Source organism: Ranitomeya imitator, chromosome 3 (assembly GCF_032444005.1).
Source record: "Ranitomeya imitator isolate aRanImi1 chromosome 3, aRanImi1.pri, whole genome shotgun sequence".
Classification (NCBI taxonomy): Eukaryota; Metazoa; Chordata; class Amphibia; order Anura; family Dendrobatidae; genus Ranitomeya; species Ranitomeya imitator.
Genome location: NC_091284.1, coordinates 149,170,666 through 149,186,178, shown reverse-complemented (window position 1 = coordinate 149,186,178; position 15,513 = coordinate 149,170,666). Strand labels below are relative to the sequence as shown.

At 40.2% G+C, this 15,513-nt stretch overlaps 1 protein-coding gene across 1 annotated transcript in view; it reads right to left on the bottom strand.

The window, feature by feature from the left end:
• Positions 1-746: 746 nt before the first annotated feature.
• The window catches only part of LOC138673016 (granulocyte-macrophage colony-stimulating factor receptor subunit alpha-like), a 61,071-nt gene continuing 46,304 nt past the window's right edge, over positions 747-15,513 (bottom strand). The window contains exons 9-11 of the mRNA XM_069761549.1: positions 4,306-4,414; positions 2,992-3,080; positions 747-939 (exon numbers count right to left, since the gene is read on the bottom strand). Coding sequence (XP_069617650.1) covers positions 3,011-3,080; positions 4,306-4,414 — 179 coding nt within the window. The 3' untranslated portion in view covers positions 747-939; positions 2,992-3,010. The remainder of the gene's footprint in view (positions 940-2,991; positions 3,081-4,305; positions 4,415-15,513) is intronic.

Sequence of the window (15,513 nt, the reverse complement as noted above, 5' to 3'; positions counted from 1 at the left end):
ATATATTATAATGCATACCCCATAGTCCTCCATATAGTCCTCTACTGCTTTGCTATGATGTATGATGGCATGACATACACAGTTCTGCTATGGCAGTGTATACCGGCTTCAGAGGCGGTACAGTCTTATAGCAGAGCTGTGTCAGTGATCATGGCATAGCACACTTTAATGTATTTTGTACCATGTAACAAAATTTAAAACTGATTTGTTTGCACAGGTCTCTTACATCCATGCCACCAAAAGCCAACTTCGGACAAAGATGCATGATGATATGTCACCAGGCCATGGCAGACCATCATGGCCGACAATGGTTACATCTTCATGCATTCTTCCAGAAGAAAGTAAAGTTTTTGAAGAAGACTTTTAGTAAAGGAAAGGCAGTATGGTGGTTTAGTGATTCTGAGTTCAAAGCCAATTAAGGGGGTGCATGGTAGTTTATATTTTGTTTGTGTTAGCATGGGATTATTTTAGTAGGCTCATGACCTCACTACCACTTTTATACAGTAATTGGCCATAGTGTGTTCAAGCTTATTATGGTTTAGTCAAAACAAAATGGCAATGCTCTGTGGAATTTATAAAAGCTTAGGTAATCTGCCATTATCATTTTCTTCACCATTTTCCATTGCTCGTATTTTGAGGGACATGAAATTACAAAAGAGCTTGATTTCCCACTATGTTGGTTATGATTTCACCATTATTGTTTTTATCTTTAAATAAAATGAGATTAAAAACAAAACAATAGAGCCTGATAAAGAATACATGTTTACTTATTTCTAAAATCTAACACATTGTAATCCATTCAGAAGACTTGAACTTTTACATGGAGCAAGTCAAACAATTGGCCTTGTTCTGCTCTCTCCTTTTTCATGAATTATCCTGGAGAATAATGTATTCTTCTGTTTCTGATGTTCAAAGAGTGGAAGTCATTATATCCTTTCTCTGCAAAAATGAAATAAAACCAAAAGGTACTTTATTGCCGTTTGGTATATTTTTAGTTTTTATAACAAAATATCACATTTGCCCTGTGTAAATAATATAAATGCATCTCACCCAGCTATACACAACTCTACTGAATACTGATAAGAGGCAAAAACTCAAACCAAGCTGTAGACCAGTGTTCCCCAACTTCGGTCCTCAAGAGCCACCAACAAGTCATGTTTTCAGGATTTCTTTAGTATTGCACAGGTGATAATTGCATCACCTGGACAGGCAAGCAGTCAACCACCTGTGCAATACTAAGGAAATCATGAAAACATGACCTGTTGGTGGCTCTTGAGGATCGGAGTTGGGGAACACTGCTGTAGACAAATGGGTGTCCCTGCTTTAGCTATTTTCCAAGTTGTATTTAAAATGAACCTGTCATGTGCAAAAGTGCTATATACCTACAGATATTGGGTTAATTTTCTAATTAAATAGCGGTAAATTACTACCTGGCCGCCTTATTGAAAGCACATAACATACGAGGGAACATTAGGGTTCAGAAACAGGCAAAATAAAAGGACCTTCCAACACTGGTTATGTGAGCAACATATTAATTAAAAATTCGGGAAAAAATATCAAATAAAAAATAGGTACAATAAATAAGGTATTCACAACTACACGTAAGTAGTTAATATAAGTCAAAGGTTAATGGGACATTTTTAATTATAAAGCTATATATTGTGGGTTGAATATTTGGAATGGAGATGTTGGTACATGGAGCATCTGCCACTAAAATGCTATTTTTTTTTTTAGATCCATATGATAAGTATATTGTGCAGTAGTTGTCATTTTCTTCCAGTGCCTTGCATTGCTGATGTCCTAGAATGAGGGATTTATCAGATTTGTCATTCAAGTGACCTCACACTAAAGGTACTGTCACACTCAGCAACTTTGCAACGAGAACAACAATCCGTGATGTTGCAGTGTCCTGGATAGCGATCTCGTTGTGTTTGACACGCAGCAGCGATCTGGATCCCGCTGTTATATCGCTGGTTGGACCTAGAAGTCCAGAACTTTATTTGGTCGTCAGGTCGGCGTGTATCGTCATGTTTGACATCAAAAGCAACGATGCCAGCAACATTTTACATGGAGCTAACAACCAGCGAGAGCGATAAGTGAGTCGCCGTTACGTCACTGGATCGCTCCTGCATCGTTCTGGAGTTGCTGTGTTTGACGTCTCTACAGCGACCTAAACAGCGACGCTCCAGCAATCTAGTTTAGGTCGATTCGTTGTCTATATCGCTGCAGCATCGCTGAGTGTGATGGTACCTTTAGTTAAAGTGAATCTGATCAGACAAAATCTAACGCTGCAGCTACAACTTCTAGTCTCCCTTGAAAGGGGAGTGTGTCTCCCCTTGAGAAAGCACGTGGGTGAAACGCGCGTCGGGGCGTTCCTGTGCAGCGGTACATAACAACGGGTAAGCATTGATCTATTTCTAATACTTTTATAATGTTCTTTATGTTGAATTCTCATCATCCGGGAACAATATATTTAAGATAACCTTAAAGGATGTTTCTGGGAACCGCATATGGGACTAGTACCGATTATAGTGTGTTTCAATGCGAAGCGATATGGCTTGACGTGTTACCTCTGCTCTATATGGAACATTGATTGATTCTCTTTGAAGATACTCACATGGTATTATGTATACTTTTTAGATTAATTTTCAATAAACTTTATTGATTTTATAACATTTGTGTTGTAGTGGTCTGTGGGTACTAAATTTAGTAGCATGCTGTTTTTGCTAAAAATTTCAAAAAGAGATGGAAACAGCAACTTTTTATAAGTCAGAGCTCACCCCATTAGAGGTGTGATGTAAAAATTATCTCCAAAGATGCATCAAATTTATTAAACATTGTGATACATTTTGACAAATTTGACTCAAATAATGGCAACGCTTCAAACGTGACTTAAAATTTTTACTCAAGATAAAATCTCTCCAAAATATACTAAGGCAAAATCTTCCATGTCATATGGTAAGATTACATGTTGATCTCAGAAACACTTACCTTAATAACTTCAATTGTTTTACAAACTGTGGGCTTCATTCAAGTAATTTTTTGGCTGTGGAATCCGAGGAAAACAACTGTTCAATATCCTAGAAGAACAGAGATAGTTGATATTGATTTTCGAGGTTTGAGAAATCTGGCTTGGGCTAAATACAGAATTTTTGCTATGTAACATTGCCATGACTCTTTCTTCTGTCTTTTCTTTTTTTAAGTGGCTGCATGAACGGCATTACATTATGTTCAGAATTTATTTTCCTTCTAAATTGCTTGCAACTGCAGCTGCCATAAGATATTGCTTATGGATTTCTAGAGCTCCCTTTGAACTAGCTACATATGTTTTAAACAGAAATAATCTTATAAACCTTATGTCTAGAGATGGGCGAACCCGAACAGTAAAGTTCAGAGTCCGTACCTAACACCTAGTGTTCAGACACGGACCCCAAACCTGAACTTCTCCAGGAAGTAATACTCATCAGCTTATGCCTGCTGTCGCTGATAACCGAGAAAGCAGGCGTCGCTAATGGAAGTATTCAACAACTGGCAGCTGTGCTATAATTAAACCCTTTCTGATATCAGACGTATTAGTACGCCGATGTCAGTATCCCCCACTTTGATGTGGGCTCTCTTGGTGAGCCCACATCTTTCTGGGGACATGTCAGCTGTTTTTAAGGAAGGACTGTGTTAACTGGGTCCGAAACACGTCAGGCCTATGGGGGGTCTACATGATGTTGTTTTTTTATCGCTGAAGATGATTAAATAAAGAGAATTTTTTACTGAAAAAGGATTCCTGTTCCGGAAGTCTCCTCCCCTATAATAACCAGTAAAGGCTAAACAATCAGCTGTGAGGTGTTATAAGCAGCAGAAGGAAAGACAACGGTACTAATGAAAATTATGGGGGACCCCAAGCCATTTTATTCATCTACTTTTTTTATTTATTAACCACAAGTGCATTAAAATACACACCCAAGGTGGGAGTAGTATACTTCTTTTACCACTGGTCACAGATGCTGGCTCACACTAGGCATCTGACAGCGTGGGAACCGCAGCTCTCTGACCGGCGGTAATGATCTTACCGCCGATCAGAGCCCCATATTTGCCGCTTTGTCATGCAGTGACAGTGTGGCAAACAACGGATGTTCTGGTACCTGAACAAAACTTGTTTTAGATGTTTGACCGAACCCGCCGGGTCAGAACTTCCATGGGTTTGCCCATCACTACTTATGTCCATTAATTTGAACATTATTTTTCAGTAATCTATTTACGGTATATTTACACTAACATTTACATATGCTCTTATTAAAAAATAAATGTTACCTTTTGTAGTAAATGCTGATAATAATTGTAAGCAAGATTATAAAGCCAGAGAGCCCCAATACGATAAACAATGTTAATTCAGATTTGGCAGGCTCTTTTTGAGATGCATCTAGAATTAAAGGAAAGTAGGGTAACACACCAATAATATGCTGAAACATCAGTTATAAGACACCATGTAAAGGATAACTAAGTTTTCAATATTTTTTTTCTATCACCTATGACTGCACCACTTGAGAGGGAATCCACCCTTTAAGGACATGAAACCTACAGAGTAAAAGGGGGCGCCTCTCAAATGCATCATTTGGTTTCTGTCGATGTCCAAGGGAATGACCGTCATGGGATAGGAAGACTTACCCATTTCCTGGCCAAGTCATCTTCGTAGTGTTATGGCACTGCTGTAGCTGGAGCAGGTGGCTCATGAAGGTGCCAGAGTGGTTACAAAGAGGAAATCAGCTGGTGAGTGGATGATGGACGCTGGAAGAATAATAAGCTGATGTGTCTTCTGGCCACCTCGATGTCCTAGACTTGCGCATGTGCAAGATCTGTTACAGCGCACCCTGATGATAAGCACGCCGGTATCTTCAAGAGCAATCAGCTAGTGATCAGACACTTGATGGTGGCAGCATAGTAAACTGATGTGTCTGCCTGCAGACATAATGTCCCGAGCTTGCGTATTTGCATGGCATGCAGGTCTGTGAAAGCACACATCAATGGTATGGCAGGGCAGTCATCGAGTTCAAATGGCAGTGCTGTGTTTGGTGGGGCATTGACTGGTAGATGAAAGCTATGGTAAGCCCATCCATGGATTGCTGGGTGACATCCTGTGAAGACCCACCTCAGGAGCACCACCAGGAAAGTTGGATTGTGCCAGCAGGATGGATGAATCCACAACCTTCAAAGGGGATCATTCAGAAGAAATTATTCTTCCTCATAATACGGTACCGATAAGTGACCTTTGTGAATGTTCACCTTGTAATTAGGGTTTAATTTTCCTTGTTAGAGATAACCTAGGAAGCATGTGGCAAAAAACAATTTCAGGGAATGTTCACTGTGCAAGGCAAGGTTATAAAATTGAGGGGGTCAACGTCCATTCTAAAAATGGGTTTACCCTGGTCAGATTGCATTAGCTACACAGTTAAGGCGGGACAAGTACTAGCCTGGGAGTTTGGCTAGAAATCTCTGGTTCTGTTAACATCCTTTGCTAGGTGAAAAAAATGGGGCATCAGACTGCGCTGCTCGCCTGTCAGTATAATGTACCAGAGAAGTCCAAATAGATGTAATAGAGAATAGACTTTATTTCTACGCGTTTCGTGGTGATCACACCACTTCCTCAGGACTGTCTTGAGGAAGTGGTGTGTTCACCACGAAACGCGTAGAAATAAAGTCTATTCTCGATTACATCTATTTGGACTTCTCTGGTACATTATCCTGACAGGCGAGCAGCGCAGTCTGATGCCCCATTCTCTTCACCTAGCAAAGGATCATCATATCGGGGTTAGCCAATGCTACAGTCATGCCCAAAAGTATTGACACCCCTGCAATTCTGTCAGATAATACTCAGTTTCTTCCTGAAAATGATTGCAAACTCAAATTCTTTGGTATTATTATCTTCATTTAATTTGTCTTAAATGAAAAAACAGAAGAGAATGAAGCAAAAAGCAAAACATTGATCATTTCACACAAAACTCCAAAAAATGGGCCAGACAAAAGTATTGGCACCTTCAGCCTAATACTTGGTTGCACAACCTTTAGCCAAAATAACTGCGACCAACCACTTTCGGTAACCATCAATGAGTTTCTTACAATGCTCTGCTGGAATTTTAGACCATTTTTCTTTGGCAAACTGCTCCTGGTCCCTGATATTTGAAGGGGGCCTTCTCCAAACTGCCATACTGCCATTTTTAGATCTCTCCATAGGGGTTCTATGGGATTCAGGTCTGGACTCATTGCTGGCCACCTTAGAAGTCTCCAGTGCTTTCTCTCAAACCATTTTCTAGTGCTTTTTGAAGTGTGTTTTGGGTCATTGTCCTGCTGGAAGACCCATGACCTCTGAGGGAGACCCAGCTTTCTCACACTGGACCCTACATTATGCTGCAAAATTTGTTGGTAGTCTTCAGACTTCATAATGCCATGCACACGGTCAAGCAGTCCAGTGCCAGAGGCAGCAAAGCAACCACAAAACATCAGGGAACCTCCGCCACGTTTGACTGTAGGGACCGTGTTCTTTTCTTTGAATGCCTCTTTTTTTCTCCTGTAAACTCTATGTTGATGCCTTTGCCCAAAAAGCTCTACTTTTGTCTCATCTGACCAGAGAACATTCTTCCAAAACGTTTTAGGCTTTATCAGGTAAGTTTTGGCAAACTCCAGCCTGGCTTTTTTATGTCTCGGGGTAAGAAGTGGGGTCTTCCTGGGTCTCCTACCATACAGTCCCTTTTCATTCAAACGCTGATGGATAGTACAGGTTGACACTGTTGTACCCTCGGACTGCAGGGAAGCTTGAACTTGTTTGGATGTTAGTCGAGATTCTTTATCCAACATCTGCACAAACTTGCGTTGAAATCTCTTGTCAATTTTTCTTTTCTGTCCATATCTAGGGAGGTTAGCCACAGTGCCATGTTCTTTAAACTTCTTGATGACACTGCGCACGGTAGACACAGGAACATTCAGGTCTTTGGAGATGGACTTGTAGCCTTGAGATTGCTCATGCTTCCTCACAATTTGGTTTCTCAAGTCCTCAGACAGTTCTTTGGTCTTCTTTCTTTTCTCCATGCTCAATGTGGTACACAAGGACACAGGACAGAGGTTGAGTCAACTTTAATCCATGTCAACTGGCTGCAAGTGTGATTTAGTTACGGGTGCTGTTAATTACACAAATTAGAGAAGCATCACATGATTTTTTGAACAATGCCAATACTTTGGTCCTCCCCCTTTTTAATGTTTGGTGCGGAATTATATCCAATTTGGCTTTAGGACAATTCTTTTTGTGTTTTTTCATTTAAGACAAATTAAATGAAGATAATAACACCAAACAATTTGTGTTTGCAATCATTTTCAGGAAGAAAATTAGTATTATCTGACAGAATTGCAGGGGTGTCAATACTTTTGGCCATGACTGTAAGTGCAGTGGTTGTGTCTTACACAACCATAATAGGTGAGTGAATTTATACTATCTCTCATGAATATTCCCTTTATCTCGGATAAGACCCTATGTGCGCTCTATATTCCTTCTAGCTACCTGGTTCTGTTAACACAAAGAGAGGTTATGTCAGTCATGTATAGAGAAGACTATCTGGAGAAGCGGCGAACCCTTCCTGTAAATACTAAAGTTCTCCCCCTCATTTAAAGGAGTTAAAAAATAAAAAAAACTCTGAATGGAAGAGTTTCTTACCCTCATCCTCAAAGCAAAACTATTCCTTTGAGAAGGATTCCTCAACTATATGGGACAAGGCTCCTAAAATTGATGTGGCCATTTCAGACGCATCAAGATAGCCAATCTTACCCTTTGACAATATGGGAGCTCAAAAAGGCCCCCTTGACCGGGGGCGAATAGTTTCCAGTAGACAGCTTGGGAATCCACTGTAGGTTCTTTTAATCCAGCCATTTAAAAATGGTCCATGATGGTATGGCTGGACCGTTCAAAAGGTCCACTAAATATTAAAACAGCAGGGGAAAATATCTTAGCCACTATTATTGTGATGCACAGGTCAGCAGCATTCCTGGCTAACGTTCAGCTGTCTCAGTGCGGTTAGATCTAAGTAAGTGGCTCTGTCTAATGTGGCTTGACAAGTTCTATGGTTGGAAGGCTGGCCTGTGGGCATTCAATCAAAGTCTAGACTTTGTTCCATTCCCTGTTATAGAAAATACCTGGGTAAAACAGATGACAGTAAAAAGGGCTTCATTAAATTATCATTTTCATAGTTTAAAAGTAATGTGTTCTTACAGAGGTTCAGGACAAGAAAGGGGCTCTACTTTTCCCTCTGTTTTAGTGTCGGATGCAAACTTCAGGTCAATAATAAACCTTGTAAGGATTCACTCTCAAAGGTAGGCAGGCATTAGTAGTAGTTACCGTGTTGATTTGTCTGCGGTGCTGGAACAGGGGATGAGTTACCGGTTGTCATAGTTACAGCGGTTCACTTCCGGTCCGCGATATAGTACTTCCGGTTTGGGCTATATTTAAAACACACGTTCGGCGTCTTTTCCTTATGCCCCCTGAAGAAGGAGTTTGGCCGAAACGCGCGTTGGGGCAGGCGTTTGGCCCCGGGAGGTGTCTGTACTCTGTGCTCTATTTAGAGGTAACATATTATCTGGTGCCTATGTCTTTTTCTATGTCTTAGTGCCACTAGTTCATTTTACACAGGGATCTGATAGTGATACTTTATTTATACTTTGGATCTGTGTCCCTGTGTATAGATGGCGCCTGTATTTATTGCTATATGACATCAGACTCAGACTCAGACTTAGAATATTGCCAGTTGTTTGGATATATTTTTATGACCCCGTCCCGGTTTCATACGCCTGTGTAACATCTTGGTCGTGCAGCGTCCCCGTTATCCGGGTTGCACCTTAGCCTTACCCGTTCCATAATTGTCCCATTATGATGTTTTATTATTAATAAAGATTTTTTCATATTTTGTATCACATGGACTGTAAGATCGTTTTTTCGGGCCCTTGTGACCCGCGTCTAGATATATTTCGTTAGCGATTAGTCCGTTTATCTAGTCCTTTCTTTTTGGTCAGCAATAGAGAATCTTGATTATGCTGTATTTCGTTGTGCTTCTGTCTAATTAGGTAGCATATATACAGCTAAAGCAGGGTTAGTCCAAATAAATGCAGTTTTATTGCTTTCCACAAGTTGCACAGCAGCGTGAGGGTGGGGGAGATCATAAACATAAATCCCTAGCCTTGCCCAGCGCTAATTAAACAAACAGCTATTGGCAGTAGCAACCACTGATACTTGCGGTTTTCTGCACACGGCCCTGTGAAGACTTTGCTCATGGAGAGTCTCTGGCCTGTCTCTCTGTTGAGCTCCAGGACACATGCAGTCTGCTCTGTTTTCGGCAGTCTGACTAAGGTAAACACCTATAAAATATAACTTTTAATATTCAAGAGTAAAATATGGGTAGCCAATACCTCGCAATGACATATACAGACATTAAAGTGAACCAGTGCTCAATTAAAAAGGGTTGGATTAGACATTAGAAGACATTAGAAGTTTTAAATCAGCAACGGCAGAGAGAAAAGGAAATAGGTAAAGCTACGTTCTCTGTCATGCCCAATGCAATATCTATCTATCTATATATGCAATAAGGACAGTGCCCAAATATGACTTATCACTCTAAAAATGTTCTTGTAGAAACCCGCTCTACGCGTTTCATCAACCTGTAGTGAGGGACTCCTCAGGGGAGATGAATGTATATAAAGGGAATAGACTATGAAGTGTGTATAATACAGTACACACATCTACCACACTTGCCCCTCTCTCCTCCCTGCCTCTTCCCGCCAAAAAACCCTGCTATTTAAAACCTTGTCGATTAATAGAAAGCAAAGAAAACAAATATGATTACCTCTGTTTGATGTGACACGTTACCATGGTCACGGTGAAAGAAGCGTGAACAGGGAACCCTCAATTTTAACCTTTTGCGTAATTTTAATGACCACCAAAAAACTATGATGTTCGACTAGGATGTTTCACCTCGGCAACCGGCAGTCAGTAATGTGGCACAAAATGCACTTTCCCTAACTATGCATGCCGGGATGTGTGACCATGGTAAATTGCTGGACAATAGCATAATGCAGCTTCAGGACATGCGCAATAGGCGCAGGGGCACGTCACCAAGGCAACAACTGGCTCTCAGAGAAACACTGTCTCTAGGCATGTGCAAAAGCACAGTATACAATCATATTAATCATATTACCACCACAACCACTGATGCCGGGACACATTACCACGGCAACCGTTGCCGAATGATGGGACTTCCTGGTATGTGCAACAATCAATGCTCCATGAAGGTGGGTTGGCATTACATCTAAAATAAGAAATGTTGATACTGACCAGATTGGGATAATGCATGGAAAGGGAGACTCTAGTAAGTTAAGTTTGGTTATGCACTGTGCATGATTTAACTTGTGTCTGCAGCACTGACAGGTTATAAGGTATTGCAATGCTCTGCATTTTTATACCTTACTAGCTGAAGAGCCCAGCGTTGCCTGGGCATAGTAAATATCTGTGGTTCGTTATAGCACCTCACTTCTCTTATTTTCCCATCACGCCTCTCATTTTCCCCCTCACATCTCTCATTTTCTCCCTAACACCTCTTATTTTCCTCCTCACTCCTCTCATTCCCCCCTAATACTTGTCATTTCGACCTCACATCTGTCATTTTCTGGTCACTCCACTATTTTCCCTCACTCCTCTCATTTTGCACTCACACCTTTTCATTTTCACCTCACACCATTCATTTTCACCTCACACCTCTCATTTTCCCCTCAGTATATACATGTTTGTCATCTCCCTTATATATAATATTCACCTGTATGTCATCTCCTGTATATAGTATATACCTGTATGTCAGCTCCCCTGTAAATACTATATACCTGCTGTATGTCATCTCCTCCTGTATATTGTATATACCTGCTGTATGTCATCTCCTCCTGTATATTGTATATACCTATGTGTCATCTCCTCCTGTATATAGTATATACCTGTATGTCATCTCTTCTGTATATACTATATACCTGTATGTCATCTCCTATATGTAGTAAATACCTGTATGTAATCTCCCTTGTATATAGTATATACCTGCTGTATGTCATTTCCTCCTCTATATACCTATGTGTCATCTCCTCTTTTATATAGTATATACCTGTATGTCATCTCCTCCTGTATATAGTATATACGTGTGTCATCTCCTCATGTATATAGTATATACCTGTGTGTCATGTCCTCCTGTATATAGTATATACCTGTATGTCATCTCCTCCTGTATATAGTATATACCTGTGTGTGTCATCTTCCCTGTATATAGTATATACCTGTGTCATCTGCTCCTGTATATAGTATATATGTGTGTGTCATCTCCTCCTGCATATAGTATATACCTGTATGTCATCTCCTCCTGTATATAGTATATACCTGTATCATCTGCCCTGTATATAGTACATATGTGTGTGTCATCTCCCCTGTATATAGTATATACCTGTGTCATCTCTTCCTGTATATAGTATATACCTTTGTCATCTCCCCTGTATATAGTATATAAGTGTGTGTCATCTCCTCCTGTATATAGTATATACCTGTATGTCATCTCCTCCTGTATATAGTATATACCTTTGTGCCATATCCTCCTGTATATAGTATATACCTGTGTGTCATCTCTCCTGTATATAGTACATATCTGTGTCATCTCCCCTGTATATAGTATATATCTGTGTGTCATCTCCTCCTGTATTAGACCTCGTTCACACGTTATTTGCTCAGTATTTTTACCTCAGTATTTGTAAGCTAAATTGGCAGCCTGATAAATCTCCAGCCAACTGGAAGCCCTCCCCTGGCAGTATATATTAGCTTACACATACACATAAAAGACAGGTCATGTGACTGACAGCTGCCATATTTCCTATATGGTACAGTTGTTACTCTTGTAGTTTGTCTGCTTATTAATCAGATTTTTATTTTTGAAGGATAATACCAGACTTGTGTGTGTTTTAGGGCGAGTTTCATGTGTCAAGTTGTGTGTGTTGAGCTGCGTGTGGCGACATGCGTGTAGCAACTTTTTGTGTCGAGTTGCATGTGACAGGTTAGTGTAGCAAGTTGTGTGCAGCAAGTTTTGCGCATGGCGAGCTATGCGCGTGGTGAGTTTTATGTGTGGTGCAGTTTGAGTATGTGCAAGTTTTGTGTGAGGCAACTTTTGCATGTCTTGCAATTTTTCCGCGTGTGGCACGTTTTCCATGAAGTGAGTTTGCACATGTGGCGAGTTTTGCGTCAGCCTAGTTTTGAACGTGGCGTGTTTTGCGCGTGGCGAGTTTTGAGCGGCGACTTTTGTGTTTCGACTTTTATGTGGCGAGGTTGGTGTATGTGTGGTGAAATGTGTTGAGGGTGGTATATGTGTTCAAGTACATGGTAGTGTGCGGGGCATTTTGTGTGTGTGTGTTCATATCCCGATGTGTGGTGAGTATCCCATGTCGGGGCCCCACCTTAGCAACTGTACGGTATATACTCTTTGGCGCCATCGCTCTCAGTCTTTAAGTCCCCCTTGTTCACATCTGGTAGCTGTCAATTTGCCTCCAACACTTTTCCTTTCACTTTTACCCCATTATGTAGATAGGGGCAAAATTGTTTGGTGAATTGGAACGCGCGGGGTTAAAATTTCCCCTCACAACATAGCCTATGACGCTCTCGGGGTCCAGACTTGTGACTGTGCAAAATTTTGTGGCTGTAGCTGCGACGGTGCAGATGCCAATCTCGGACATACACACATACATACATACATACATACACACATACACACATTCAGCTTTATATATTAGATAGCTAAGATCAGACTGCAGAAAATGAAAGTCCTTAAGTGGGCTAAGCAAAAAAAAAATTATAAAGTGAAAAAGTTGTAAAATTATTTATTTAAAAATCACAAACTAATAAAAGAAAATAAAAAATATATTGTACCCATAAATACACATGAAAAACAACAACAAAAAAACAATTAAAGTACACACATTTGGTATTGTCGCATCCTGAACGACCCAGACTATAAAATTGTCCCACTAGTTAACCCCTTTACTGAACACCGTAAAAAAATAAAAAATGAGGCAAAAAACACAGCTTTATCATCAAACCACTGAACAAAAGTGGAATAAAATGCAATCAAAAAGACGAATGTAAATAAAAATGCTTTATTCCATAAGCCAAAAAATAAATAAGTTATAGCTCTTAGAATAAAGTGGTGCAAAAATAATCATTTTTTTTTATAAAATATTTTTTATTGTGTAAAAGCGCCAAAACAAAAAAAGATGTAAATGGGGTATCACGGTAATCATACTAATCTGAAGAATAAAGATGCCTTATCAATCTTACCATACACGGGACGGGCTAAAAAAGTCTCCAAATAAATTTTCTGAATTGTTGTTTTTTGTTGTGCCTCCAAAAATTGGAATAGAAAGCGATCAAAAAATGTAATGAGCCAGAAAATGATGCCAATAAAAACATCAACTCTTCTCGAAAAAAATAAGCTGTCACGTTATTCTGTAGGCTGAAATATAGAAAAATTTTAGCTCTCAAATTATGATGATGCAAAAATTAGTTTTTGAAAAAAAAAAGGTGTCTTTGGTGTGTGACAGCATTCAAACATAAAAAAATATATTAATCTGGTATGGCTGTAATTGCACCGACCCGAAGGATAAAGTTGTCTAATCACTTATGTGATCCCAAATGTTACGTAAAATTTTCCCAATAAAAGCTTCAACTCAATTCACAAAAAAAGCAGCTCCCCACTGTGGCCCGTCATCTGTTACCAGTACTGTTGAAGCCCACTATAGGCTCTGGAAAATCAAAATGGCCCTCGCCTCCCAAAAGAAAGTCAGCAAATTCTGTGCTCCCAATCTAACTGCCCACCTCCCTTCTGAGCCCCAGTGTGCCAAAACTGCAGTTAGTGTCCACGTGTTTGGCATTTCTGTAGCAATGAGAGCCCTCCTAATTTACAGGTGCATGAGCTGGGCACAATGTACGGGCACTACAATGGCAGTTTGCAATTTTCACTCAGCAACACCCACTGCTGCTTGTTTCTCTGGAAAACACCCATGGAGTCAAAATCGTCACTACACCTGTAGATAAATTCCCAAAGGGTATAATTTTCAATATGGGGGAATTCTGCACTTCTAGCACTTAGTAGCTCTGTATATGGCGTTCACAAACTATTAGAGAAAATCCTGCACTCCAGGATACATCCTGTATAACAGACCTAGTTAGCCATATGGTGAGACTCTGGAAGGATGGAGTGCTATTTGCCAATTATTTTTTCTTCACAGCCCAATGGTATAATATTCTGTGACCTACCTGTGGTGTCAATATGATCACTGCACCCCTGGATGAATTTATTGAGAGGTGTAGTTTGTAAAATGGTGTCTCTTATGGGGTTCTGCTATTCTGGTGCCTCATGGGCTCTGCCGATGTGACATGGCATTCTCAAACCAGTCCAGCAAAATGTTAACTCCAACATGGCGCTTCTTCCTTTCTGAGCTTTGCACTGTGCCTCAAAAGTTGTTTTGGACCAAATATGGGATATTGGTGTACTAAGGAGAAATTGTGGGAAAAATGTGTTTTCTTTATTTTCACGGCTCTGCGATATAAATTTCTGTGAAGCAGCTGGGGGTTCAAGTTACTAAACATACATCTAAATACATTCCTTGAGTGGTCTAGCTTCCAAAATGGTGTCACTTGTTGTTTTTTCACTGTTAAGGCACATCAGGGGCTCTCCAAATGAGACATGGCATCGGCAGCCCATTCCATCAAAGTCTGCATTCCAAAATGGCACTCCTTTTCTGAGCCCAAAATGTGATTTATTATTTTAATTTTTTATTTTGCAGGCATAATGTTAGAAACTTTTCTGAAACACCTGTGAATTCAAGGTGCTTACCACGCATCTAGATAAGTTCATAGAAGGGTCTAGTTTTCAAAATGGTGTCACTTATGGGAGGTTTACACTGTTTAGCAACATCAGTGGCTCTTCAAAAGCAACATGGCATCCGCTAGTTATTCCAGCAAATTTTACACTCAAAAAGTCAAATGGCACTCCTTTGCTTTTGAGCTCTGCTGTGCGCCCAAACAGTAGTTTTCTCCCACATATGGGGTATCGACGTACTCAGGAGAAATTGCACAAATTGTACGGTGCACTTTCTCCTGTTACCCTTGTGAAAATGCCAAGTTTGGGGCTAGAAAACCTTTTCGTGGGGAAAATGTGATTTTTTTTTTTAAATTTTCATGGCTCAATGTTGGTAACTTCTGTAAAACACCAGGGGGTTCATGGTGCACACCAGACATTTATATAAGTTCCTTCAGAAGTCTAGCTCCCAAGATGATGTCAATTGTTTGGTTTGGGGTGGGTTTACACTGTTTAGGCAAATCAGGGGCTCTCCAAACACAACATAGGGTCCACTAATTATTACAGGAAATTTTACATTCAAAAAGTCAAATGGCATTCCTTCCTTTCCGAGCCT